This window comes from Poecilia reticulata, chromosome 5 (genome assembly GCF_904066995.2).
Source record: "Poecilia reticulata chromosome 5, P_reticulata-male-v2, whole genome shotgun sequence".
NCBI lineage: Eukaryota > Metazoa > Chordata > Actinopteri > Cyprinodontiformes > Poeciliidae > Poecilia > Poecilia reticulata.
Genome location: NC_088834.1, coordinates 4,090,335 through 4,103,048, shown reverse-complemented (window position 1 = coordinate 4,103,048; position 12,714 = coordinate 4,090,335). Strand labels below are relative to the sequence as shown.

Below are 12,714 nucleotides of genomic sequence, written 5' to 3'. Positions count from 1 at the left end.
CTGTGATAAATTGAGTGTTCATTTTAATTGCCTCATTTTTAATGACTGCTGACCAAAGTTTCACTAAGAAAAATTAAATATGGAATAATGCTGATATAACCCTGATTTAATAATGCACTGTTCGTGCTTCTTTTTTAGATATAAGACATTTAGACAATTTATTTTCTTTGCAAATTCCCACTAAGAGTCTCTGAGGGTAGGGTAGGGTTAGGGTAGCAAAAAAAAGTTTATATATACATCACCTCTAACTGATCTGTCCTGGTCTGGGTTTGTTGATGTAATAATAAAAATTACATCAAACCAAACAATACAATAGAAGACAATAAAGATATGATGTTGCTAGATCTTTATGAAAATATGTAAACAGTCTAATTGTTTATGAAAGGAGAAAACCTAAAATATTCCAAATACATTGAACATAAGTCGCAGGTTGCTTGGAGGAGGATGAAAAACACTGTTACAAGTTCAAACATAGTAGTGGGAATAAAATTTACAAGAAACTGCATGTTATCTAAGATCAAACAACAAATCAAATGGATAAAGGAGCTGACGGGACAGTCGTGATGTTGCTGCTGTCCTTTTTAAATGGATTACTGACGTCTACAGGAGGAATCTGTAAGTAATGTCCAGGATTGAGATATTTTTGCAGGTAACATTAAGACATTTTACAGGACAGAGGATCAGAGAACAGGAGAATAAACTCGTGATCATTTCATGTTTAGTATTAGATTCAAACACACAGACACAGAGCAAAGTAAGACTACCTCATATACAAGGAACACACACATCACAAAAAATATAAATTAATTTTAAAATCTACAGGTTGACAGCAATAACAGATTTTTCTGAATCACAAGTATTCAGCCGGTGCTTCGCTTTTTTTTGTCCGACTGACATTTACTTCCGGCAGTTTATCTGAAAACGTTCCGCGTACATTGAACTTTATATATATGTAACAAACACAATGCCAGCATTTTAAAGATTAGAAGAAAGATTTTTAGGAACACACATTTTATTTTAAAAAATATAATACATATACAAAATAAAAAAAGACAGTTTCTCGAAATATTCCCTGTGCGCTATCTACTGAGTAGAGGAAGAGGGGATGTTTCACCTTTTTGCGCCCGAATAAATCTTATTTTACAGTCTATTACCAACTTTAACGCATTATTTTATGACATTTAGATTGAATTATATTTACATTTGTGGTTTTTGTACCAACAGAAGCACCCAGTAAGGTCAAAATGACTCGACAGCAACACCGTCTCACCCTCTAATTTCAGCCAGAGGTGGTACAGTCCAGAGAGCGGGAGGCTGCAAACAGTTAGCTTCAGAGATCAGCTGGGATACTCAGACCAGGTAAGTAAACAGTTTTTAATTAGCCTTTTAATGGTTGGAAACAACTTTAATGTTTTCCGAATTTATTGTGCAGAATTCTCTGGTTACGTATAAGTTGAATTTTATTGTGTGTCTTAATAAATAAGAAACACAATATTTTTTCTGAACTTGACAGTTGTAAAGTTTTTTTTAGCAGAAATAGGTAGAGCAACAAACTTCGCGGATAGAAAATAACATTAGAAAAGCAAAGCTTTGTAAGTCTGTTGGCTGTGTTGTGGATTAAAAGACTTAGACGTAATAGATTAGCCAGACATTGTTCTCCAGTTATAGAGGAAGACAGTTACTTCATACTAACATCACTCAAGTATAAGTGAAAAGTAAAGCGGAGCAAAACTAATCATAGAACTAAAACGAGCTCAAAAATTTCCATTTGTATCTTTGCTCTCTTTCTACCAAAAACTGAATGGCGAAAGTCTTCAATCTGGTGCTTTGGTTTCATCTAGCCCTTTTTTAAGTGACAATTTTGTTTATAAAATGTGTTTTATTTGTTGTTTCTGTTGTTTTGTTTATTTATTTTGGATATTTGAAATGTCTTCCATCTCCCTTGTTAAATGCTTGTTGGAATTTGAAGTTTATTGATCTTTGAGAATGTATTAAATTACTTTAAAATGGTCCCCAAGCAACAATGTTATTGATTATTGCAATAACTTCTGGGACAATTTATCATCCAGCAAAATTAGTTATTGTGACAGGCCCACATCTGAGTGTTCTTGCTGTTTCTCCAGGAAGATGAGTGAGGAGAACGCAGAGGAGTTGAAGCAGCTGGAGGCTGAGGTGAAGCTGCTGCAGGCAGAGATTATAGCTCTGCAGCAGCAGCGGCAGGACAGCTGGGAAAACGCCTCCTTCCAGTTCAGGGGACAGATGCAGGACGCTCTGTGAGTTTACCTCCTTTTATTTCCGTAAGGTTCCCTGTTTGGGTACCAGAGAGAAACGATGGGATGTTTGACTGTCTCTGCAGAGCGTTTGTCTGTGGACGGACGCAGGACCTGGAGGAGACGGTGGTGTCCAGGCTGAAGGAGGAGGTGGAGGAGCTGGAGAAGGACTTGAAGCTGCAGACTCAGATAAATGGCATCTGCCTGAACAGCTGCATCACAAAGACCCTGCAGAGCCGTAAGAAAGAAAATCTGCTGGACATTTCCAACACTAGACATCTAGCTGTGTTTCCATTGACCAGGAAAGTGCAGAAATTGAAATTGACATGGCTGAATGATGAATTTAACTTTTGTAACTCTTTACATCTATCACTGCTATCATTTGTTTTGACCCGTGAACAGTCTGATTCACACGTGATTTGAATTTCTTTTTTAGTGCAGTTGTGAAATTGTGTTGTTTTAACATCAGCAGAGTAGAGACAAAGATTTGTGAACATTTGTCATGGAAACGCAGCTTCTGTCAGTGGCCATGTGCTCAACATGTTGTTTATTTATTACACTCATGTTTTTATCAGTGTTATTTTAAACCAGGTACCTTATTTTCCGCACTATAAGGCACCTAAAAACCTTCAATTTCCTCAAAAGCCTACAGTGCTCCTTATAATCCGATGCGCCTTATATATGGACCAATATTGAGCCACAACAGGTCTAGCAACTACGGTAAGCAGCCGCCGACTTCATTTTCCCCCGTAGAAGAAGAAGTGCGCGGTGCATGCTGGGATAGTTGTCAGAACGCTGGTTTGTTAATAAAGTTTGATAATACATTTAAAGCCAGGGCGGGAGGCGGCAGCGTGTCGGTTGGTCTGTGTTACCCAGAAAGCAGTTGGGCACAATATCGCAACACCAATATCGTGAGTGAAACAATGACTGGGGCAGACTACTATATAAAGCACTCGGGGACCAATTCTTTACAAATGTGGATGTGTAATAATAGAGTACGGAACAAATTGGCAACCCAAACGGAAGCGTCTGTGCGCCTTATAATCCGGTGCGCCTTATAGTTCGGAAAATACGGTACTCTAACCTTCTTACTGGGCTTTTAAGCTGCATTAAGTTCCCTCATTAGTCAGATGCCCAGTTTCTCTTTCAGAATAAAAGTCTAGTGTTGTTTATTTCTGTGTGTGCCAGGCGGTCAGGAGGTGGTCCACCAGGTCCGTCTGTCAGGTCGCAGCTCTGAGCTGGTCTTCCAGGTAGAGTTCCAGCTTTCTGAGCTCAAGGTGAGTCTTTTTATTCTCTTGATATCTATTTAAGGTTGTTTTACTGACATTGGCTCTCGGACCAGCAGCTGTTCTCAACCTCTTTGTTGTTTAATTTTCTTGTGACTGTTTGTTGTTTCTCTGGCTGTATTTATGTTAGAAGGAGGAGATGGGATTTTGCTTTCTATCCTTGTTAGCTTCAGATCAGTGTCAGATGACGAATAAACTAGATCTTCAGAGAAATATTAGAAAATAGTTCAGAGTTTAACCAGCAGAGGGGGACAGAGAGCCATAATTAGATCAGTGATTTCAGCTGCTCCTGAAACTTCAGGAAGGAGTTTCACCTGTACTTAAGTCATTAAGTCAATTATTTGCTTGATAAATTTTAAAAAACTCAATAACCACTGGTTACGGATTCAGTCATCTGCCCCTAAATATGGAAAACAGTCCTCCAAACAAGAAGCAAGCTTTTGGAAAAGATCGATATCGTTAATTATTAATTAGTTTTTTTTGTTTTAAATATCTGAAATATTTCCAAACTCGGAGCATGACCTTTTCTGTTTTATCCAGTTTTCACTTCATGCCATTTTTTAAAACTTTTAATCAGTTATGAGGCATGGCAGTGAAACCTGAAACCTCTTCTCAGCCAGTTGTTGCTAGGTAACCAAAAATGTGTTGCTAGGTAACCGAAGAGTGAGTGAGTTAGTTGATGCCACCAACCGTATTGAGCTAGTTGTTAGAGGTTTAGTGACTAAAGCTTACATCTCCCAGAATGCTGTGTGTTTCTGGATTAGTGAATGTATTGTCTATTGATGTTGAGCATATGTCTATTATACATATTGTTATTGATATATTGTCCATCCCTAGATGGAGATAAAGTTCTGAATTTGTTCATGATGTCCTTCTGTCTCCTCCTGTGTCCTCTGAATGGCGCATGTGTCTCTGTCTATATTTGTCCCCCCCCCTGTGGAGTGACATATCACACATACTTCCTGTATGTGTGAACTGAAACTGTTTGAATCATAAAACAGTTTCACATTTTTCTCATTTAGGAAAGTCACAGTAAATGTCTAATTTGTGCAAGCAGGATTGAAGCTGGATCTGTTAGCTAACTGGAGCAGATGTTGGACTGTTTTTACTGATGGCTGTAATGTCTGCAGGACGGATCGAGAACAGAGCGGAGAATCAGAGATCTGAACCTGGTGCTGGACTCCAGCGACCTGCTGAGCCTCAGCAGCTTCCTGTCCAGGTACCGACCTGCAGTCATAACTAATGGGGGATAATGTGAGGGGGAATGAGGAGTAACCAGGTGGAAGGGTTTGAAAACATAAACCAGGAGGAAAAAGACATTATTTCAGCTGCCATCATCCTCTAAAATTAATCTCTGACTTTTACTGAGCAAACTTTAAAGTGAAGATAATTTCACATGATATAAATTTATCATTTTGAAACCGAAGTGCTCCATCTCAGACTCTACCTTAGTTAGAAGGTTAAAGGTCAAAGATCATGACCTGGAACCAGTCTGGCTGCTTGGAAGGGTTGAAGGAGGGAGCCTTTTTTTCCCTCTAGAAACAAGATGGCTGCTGGACTGAGGTCAGCAGAACTGCATGTGGAAGAAGAATGAGACTTATGGGACAAAGTCCTCTGGACAGATGAGACCAGAGTGGAGATGTTGAACTGTGATGGACAGAACCAAACACCACATACCAACTGTTGAGCACGGTGGGGGAAGGATGATGAAGTGGGCTTCTGCTGTAATTGACTGCAGCCAAAGTATTCTAGAGTCCAATGTGAGACCCTCTGTCATACATCTGAAGCTTGGTCCAAACTGGGTCTTCAACAGAACCAGGGTCCCAAACTGAGCAGCAGATCAACGATAGAAGGGCTGAAAAAGAGGAGAATCAAGGTATTTCAGTGGCCTAGTCAAAGTCCAGACCTCATCCTGGTTGAAAGGCCGAGGTGGGACCAGGACCCTATTATCAGTGTGTCAGTCTAACAGCCAGAGCTGAGAGGTTCTGGTCCATTCTTCATTCTGCTGCAGAGCGTCTGCTCCGCTCTGATTGGCTCTGAGTCTGAGGCCAAACCACATCTGGATCGGATGACCCAGACTGCAGAACCTGGCAACCAGCACATGGAAAAATACTGAAGACAATGATTCAGCTGCTGCTGCTCCGTCAGGACCTCTGGCTCTGTGTGTGTGAATGTGTGTGAGTGTTTCAGCCAGTCCTTACTGTCCAGCCCAGATGGACCATCTCTGATGGATCCATCCAGGTTCAGGTGCTGCTGATGAGTTTCTCCTGAGGACAGGGTGGGTTTCCTCCACCAGGATTACCCACTTTATCCAAGCTGATGTTGATCTGATTTAGTGACTGTTGGTACTGAGCAGGAGGGGAAAACAATGCTTGTGAATAAACTTTCCATTCATTAAAATTCAATTAGTTTAAAATATGTTCGACTGCACCTCTATTTGAATTCAGAGCCTCAGCTGGAAGCTTTTAAAGGAGACATGTTGAACCTTTTTATGATCTGAACTGCCGAGGTTTTATTGAATTATTTCATTCCCAGGTGTTTTAAATAAATTGCTCAGCTCTCTGAAACCTCTCTGTTGTTAGGAGTCTGGGTGAGGATGGACGGCATCTCCTCCCTCTTCATCTTATTTCTTGCTTTCAGCTGCAGTTTAGAGGCATCTCTTTGATGGGTTTTAATCTGTAATCTGGAGATCTGTCCTTCATCAGTGAACCAGACAGCCATCGGCTCGGAGGAAACCAGACCCAGTCCTGAAATTCCTCCTCCGTTATCAGTGCTGACTGGTTCTTCTTCAGATGATGGCTGCTTGTCCATTTGTCTCTCTTGTTTTAATCTGGGATTATAATCTTGCCAGCATTGCACCATTAGGCCTTGAAGCCTGTTTGCCCTTTTATGAGTGGAGCGTTATGGGTTGACTTCAACCCCCCTGTGCCACCTTGGTCCTTTCACAAAGATGTCAACTACTGTTAGTTTCTCCCTGCAGAGACGCAACATGGAGCTGGAAGCAGAAGTTTATACACAGAAGAGGTTGCTGCAGTTCTTCCACACAATGTTCTTTCCTCATGTTTTCATCTATTTTATGAAGTGAACCAGTTCCCCCTGTGACAAACCACCACAGCATGGTGCTGCCACCAGCATCCAATTTTCTTTTCCAAATGTAGCAACAGTCATTGTGTCCAAACAGTCCCACTTTAGTCTCATCAGACCACAGGACATGTTTCCAAAAATGGAGATCTTTGTTCATATAATTTGGCTTTTTATGTTTCTTCTGGAGTGATGGCTTCCTCCTCAATGAGCGGCCTTTCAGCCCATCTTGGTTCAAAATATATTTCACTGTGGACAATGTCTGGCTCACCAGCATCAGCTGCATCTTCACAAAGTCTGTGGCTTTTGTCCTGCACATTTTCACTCATCATTCTGACTTGTAGCAAATAGACAGTGAGAAAAAAAGTGGATAAAATTATCTTTTTATTGGGCATATGTAAACTTCTGGCTTCAGCTGAATACGATTAACCCTAATTTGTCAGCTGGTCGTTGTTGATTTGCTTTGAAATGTGACTTTTCGTTTAGAGCTCCGTCCTTTATAGAGTTTTATTCTTTGTGGTGATAAAACTGAAATCCAGGAAAACCTCCTCACGTCTTCGTTCAGTCACATCGAGATCAATCTGCTCAACATTCCCGGTGTTCCCCGCTGAAGATTTCATCTTTTTCTCCCGACCCAGTTCAACCAGGCAGTCCTTCAGCTATCAAGCTGGGATCGCTCTGTCTCCGTCTGCCTATCTGATAGTGCTGCATTAGAAGTCAGGCTGCTGCCATGTTTCCATCGACTCCGTGCGGAATAACAGTCATCTGGAAATTTAACCCGGCTGCCGTCTAGCCCTGGGCCCCCTCGGAAAACTGTGGAAATCCTTCACCAGAAGGTCCCAGGCTCCGTCACACTCTGGACCAGACCTAGACGTTTCCGCCATGTCATATGCAGCCGGCTTCAGTGAAGAAACTGCTTTATTTTTTATTTTCCGCTCTATTGTTCTGGATGATTCAGAAATTAATCAGCTTTATATTAAAATGTTAGCAATGAAACAAGGTCAGGCTGAATTCATTAAGATCTGAAGATGTTTTCTGATTGTGAAAATCATTAACAGTCGTTGGGAACAGAATGTCTGAAATAGAAAAGAATCAAGGTGCTGCATGGGCCTAGTCAAAGTCCAGCCCTCATCCTGACAGGAGTGTAGTTGCATATGAACATGTGCATCATCAGACATTGATATCAGCCTGTAGGAGCTGGACTGGTGTGTTGCTAATGTTGGGTAATTATAGTACCAACAAAGAGTTTTTGTGTTTAGAAATTAGTGAAAGTCAACAAAATGTGTTGTTTTGTTTTTTTGACAGAAAAATTACCAAAAAAAAGATTTAAAATCAAAGTTAAAAGTGATTTATTTTAATGACACATTAAAATATTTACCACAAAATAAAGGAATGCATAAACATTCAGGTGTCATGTTTTAATCAGCATTTTGATAACATTTTTTGTCCAGTGGGATGCCTTTAATTTTCCACACCTGATGTATTTTCTAGTTAAAGTGTCTGAAAACGTTTATCAGTCATAACCGTCGTTGCAGTTTCAGTGTTTTTATTGTGATTAAATAATTTCCTGATCTGTGCAGCTCTGCTTTAATCTGGATCATATTTTATGATGCATTTCTACTGTTTTTTGTTGTAAATCTTCCAGTTCAGTTTGTTTTTTTAATAATGGGACAAATCATCTTAAATATTTTAGATTATAGCCAAGTGGATAATTTCCATCTGTAGTCTTACAGGCAGGTTGTTAAAAAAACAAAACAAAAGAAAAATAACAATAATAAAAAACAAAACAAGAAAAATAACAATAAAAAAACAAAACAAAAGAAAAAGAACAATAAAACATGTTTCTACTAGGTTAGAGGTTTATACCAGACTATAAAAACTAGTAAATGTTTAACTGAAGTCATGTTGACTTTTTGGCTTTCCGGGAATCAGATTTTAAGATGTTTTCTCTCGTACTGAGCCTGGTTCTGGTTCTGGTTCTGCTGGAGGTTTCTTCCTGTTAAACAGGAGGTTTTCCTCTCCACTGTCGCCCCCTGCTGGTCCAGGAGGAGTAAATGCTGCATTAATAACTATATTCCCTGCTCGGTTTCCCAAAACATAACACTTTTTAACTAATTTGAATAATAAATTGAGCTTAATGCTCCGATTTGTAACTAGAATTTATTGAAATGGACGTATGATTCAACTGAAATAAATTTTTTTACAGTCAATTGGCACAGTAAAGTGTACTAAAAGGAATATTTTTATTTCATTTTTAGAAATCATTTGGCATGAGAGGGAATTTTGTTATACATTTATTTATCAAAATAGCCAAATTTTGTGGATCATAACTGATTTGTAAAAACCAATAAAAAGGGTAAAACATCCAACGGGATGGATATTTTCTTTTTACAGATGCTGTAACTTTGCAATCTGTGAAGTTAAATTATTTCTAATAAATCAAAAGTTAGACAAATTAAATGTTATTATTTTCAGAATCTGTTGCTGGAGTTGAAAATGAGATATCTGGATTCTTGTATTTTATTTTTGTGTGTTTAACTTTTGCAGTCAGTTTTTGACGCCATAAGATGATGTGGCTTTGAATCAAACAAAGACAAAACGGTTTAAGCTCAGACGAGAGGCAGCCTGGCTGTTTATGGTTGCTATGGTTACGTGATGAACGCCGCCACCGTGTGACGATGTGCTGTGATTTCAGGGTGGAGGAAACCCGGGACCTCCTGTTGTTCTTCAGAACCATCAGGAGTTACTCAGAGAAATGCGACGATCGGACCAGAACCTTTCAGCACTTCCAGGTGAGTCAGAGCAGAACTGGACAGACCAGAACCTCCCACTGATCTGCAGAGGTCCTGGTTCTGGGAGATTACATTAATGCTTCTTCTGGTTTTGTTTTAATTTTCTCCAGTGGAGACCCAGATGTTCATTAGATGCACATCTGCTCAGATTGTTTACTCTTCAAACGGTTTTATGACATCCGAACCTTCTCCAGGTTCTGTTCGTCAGACTGATGGATGTCTGAGGCATCCAGAACCAATTGGGTTTGTTTGGTTTTCTGCCGTTATCTGACTCACTGAGGCTCTCCGTAGTCCAGCAGCTTGTTTTTAGTCCGTTTAGATTCTGCAAAAGCTCATATTTCTGTGTTGCTCAGATGATGAAGAGGAAAAGAGCCGTAGGTGTAAATTAGCGGGACCAGTCTAAATGTCAGGGCGGGACGGTGCTGGACAGGCTGCCGCTAAATGCCAAATAACACGCCAAGCGGCGGCGGCGGTGTGGAACACATTGGCCTGTTTACTCGGGGAGTCGGCGGTCCAGCCCAGTTGGCAGGACCGCACGACGATTAACACACATTTTCCATACTGGGCCGCGTGCTGCAAACACTGCAGTTTAGCTTCATCTGCGTCTGCTTCAAGGTTTCTGTGGAAAATGTCATTCCTCATCGTAAATATCCAGCTGTAACGTTCTCCATACCATAATATCAGCCAGACAACACCAGCTTAAAACCGGTTGAATAAATAAACAGAATAAATGAATTATATGGAAAGTGTTAAAAGTTTTTCTTGCTGGTGAACCGCAGCGCTAAACAGACCAAAGCTATCGACCTCAGGCTTTATGAGCCTCAGCAGTGCTGCTCATGTTGATGTTCCCTCTCAGGTACGCAGACATGTTAACGGCTTGCGTTGATAAAGGCCGTCTGATGCGGCTAACGGATGCTTTCAGTTTGGTGTTCTCACATTACTGCATTCTGCTTCTAATCTGGGAAAACGTGTGACTGCAGTGTTATTATTGAGCTGAGACACATTTTCTTCAGGATCTTCTTCCATTGGCTGATGTTTATGCTCCCTGTCAATCTGAACCCATTTTCCCTGATTGGTCTCAGTGATTAGTGGTTTTCTTTAAGCTGTTCATGCCTGAAGCCCTCGTGTTTCTTCATCATGCTAATGTAGAAATGCTCTAGGTTAAACACAGCTGTTCCTTCTTCAATGAGGAACAGTCAAGACTTTTTCCAGTGGTTCCCTACTTAAAATGTTTAACAAACTTTTCAACACAATGGTCCTCTCAGATGTTTTCTTTGTTTGATGCCAACAATTAGACCCTTCTGGAACAGTTCATGTCTTCACGGTTGTTTGAACAGGCAGTGTATTATTAAGTCAAGTTTAGGTCACATTTCAGCAACAAAGCAGTTCAAAGTGCTTTACATCATAAAACATCATACAGTTTACAATGAAACGACAATCAGCATTACATTTTGTTAAATGCCATCATTAAATTTCATGAACCAAATACACATCAAGTATGTTGGTCAAGTTTCCAGTTAGTACTAATAAAAGCAACTCTAAGCAGGTGGGTTTTAGCCTTAATTCAAGGGAACTCTGTGTTTTCGGCTATTTTGTGGTTTTCTGGAAGTTTGTTCCAGATTTGTGGTGCATAGAAGCTGAATCCTGCTTCTCCATGTTTGGTTCTGCTCTGCACCCCCAAAACCAGAAGACCCGAGAGGTTGGGAAGGTTGCTATGACAGCAGCAGAGCTTTAATGTATTGTGGTGCTGAGCCGTTCGCTGATTTATAATCTAACAAGTCTGTTCTCTGAGCTACAGGGAGCCTGTGTAGGGACTTTAGAACTGGGTGATGTGCTCCATCTCCCTGGTTTTAGTGAGAACGCCAGCAGCAGCGTTCTGGATCAGCTGCAGTTGTCTGATTGACACTGTTGCAATAATCAATGCAATCAATACATGGATGAGTTTCTCTAGATCTCCCTGACTCCTTTAATCCTGGAGATGTTCTTCAGGTGATAGAAGGCCGACTTTGTAACTGTATTTATGTGTGTCTTAAGGTCCAGGTCAGAGTGCATCACTACACCCAGAGTTTGGGCCTGATCGCTAGTTTATAGCTGTGATAGCTGAAGCTGTGCGTTGACTCGTCGAAAGAAAATAACTTCAGTTTTGTTTCTGTTCAGAAGAGCCAATGGTGCAAAATGTCAGCCTTGCTGAGCAGCTGTGACTACAATCCAGTAGCTTCCCATCGTCAGTGTGTGGATGTGTGTATGAATGGAAGCGACTAATTTCATTGTAAAGCGTCTTTGAGAAGCCTTACAGGGTTGAAAAGCGCTATATACGTGTTCTGTTCGTTGAATAAATGGATTCAATCACCTGGTGACATCGTAATGTAGAGCTGTGTATCATCTGTGTCGATATGGTTACTAATCTTACTGCTATAACCTATTTTGAGATGGAGAAACTGAATTCACCAAAGTTGGAATATAATAGCCAAGAAAATATGACATCTTAGCTACTCTACATCACCCAGCTGGATGACTGTGGTGCAGTTTGTTCGGCCTGTTGCAATAAGCAATAAATCAGTTAATCAAATGATAGATTTAAGTTAATCAGTTAATCAAATGATAGATTCTAACAAGCCCAATAATTTCAAATGCATGATTTATTATTTTTCTCTTTTCTCTTTCTATCAAAAACTGACAAAAGTCTTTGGTCTCAATTAGCCCTTTTTTTGATTGATTGATTTTTTATTTAGTTTTGTTTTACAGAGGCTTCATATTTGTTGTTTTATTTGTTGTGGATATTTAAAATGTCTTCCAGTTTCAGATGTTAATTATGGACTTTGAGAATGTGTTTTTGCATTATTATTATTATTATAGCGCTATATTACTTTAAATGGTCTCAAATCAACAATATTATCATTTATCACAATTACTTCTGGGGCAATTAATCATCCAGCAAAAGCTGTTACAGTGACAGGCCTAGCTGTTCTGGTTCTGGTCCTGCAGACCCGGTTTATGGAGCTACACCTGTTTAAAGTTTCTGACATGAGCTCAGGTTTTAGTTGAACAGGATGTTGGTGAATTGCGGTTTCAATGCCAGACTGATGAAAGATGAGGATGGATTCACCTCAAAACTTAAGATCATACTTTTGCAAACTGGAGATAAAAAGAAACGATGACCATATAGTATCCCTGAAACATCTATCCACCACAGTTTGTCAGATTCACCCTGCCATACTGCAGCACTGGCTATTAGTTTTATAATAAACTCCTGCTTCTTCATCCTGCCAATAAATGTGACATGAT

At 40.0% G+C, this 12,714-nt stretch overlaps 1 protein-coding gene across 2 annotated transcripts in view; it reads left to right on the top strand.

Moving 5' to 3' along the window:
• The first annotated feature begins 1,224 nt into the window (after positions 1 to 1,224).
• Positions 1,225 to 12,714, top strand: part of cenpp (centromere protein P) — an 85,824-nt gene continuing 74,334 nt past the window's right edge. Inside the window, exons 1-7 of one of the 2 annotated variants that reach the window (XM_081606840.1) lie at positions 1,248 to 1,359; positions 1,532 to 1,592; positions 2,124 to 2,273; positions 2,357 to 2,508; positions 3,459 to 3,547; positions 4,687 to 4,775; positions 9,333 to 9,429. In XM_081606840.1, the coding sequence (XP_081462966.1) occupies positions 2,128 to 2,273; positions 2,357 to 2,508; positions 3,459 to 3,547; positions 4,687 to 4,775; positions 9,333 to 9,429 (573 nt within the window). In that variant the 5' untranslated portion in view covers positions 1,248 to 1,359; positions 1,532 to 1,592; positions 2,124 to 2,127. Of the gene's footprint in view, positions 1,360 to 1,531; positions 1,593 to 2,123; positions 2,274 to 2,356; positions 2,509 to 3,458; positions 3,548 to 4,686; positions 4,776 to 9,332; positions 9,430 to 12,714 lie in introns of both variants that reach the window. The other variant, XM_017304707.2, reaches the window with a different exon arrangement.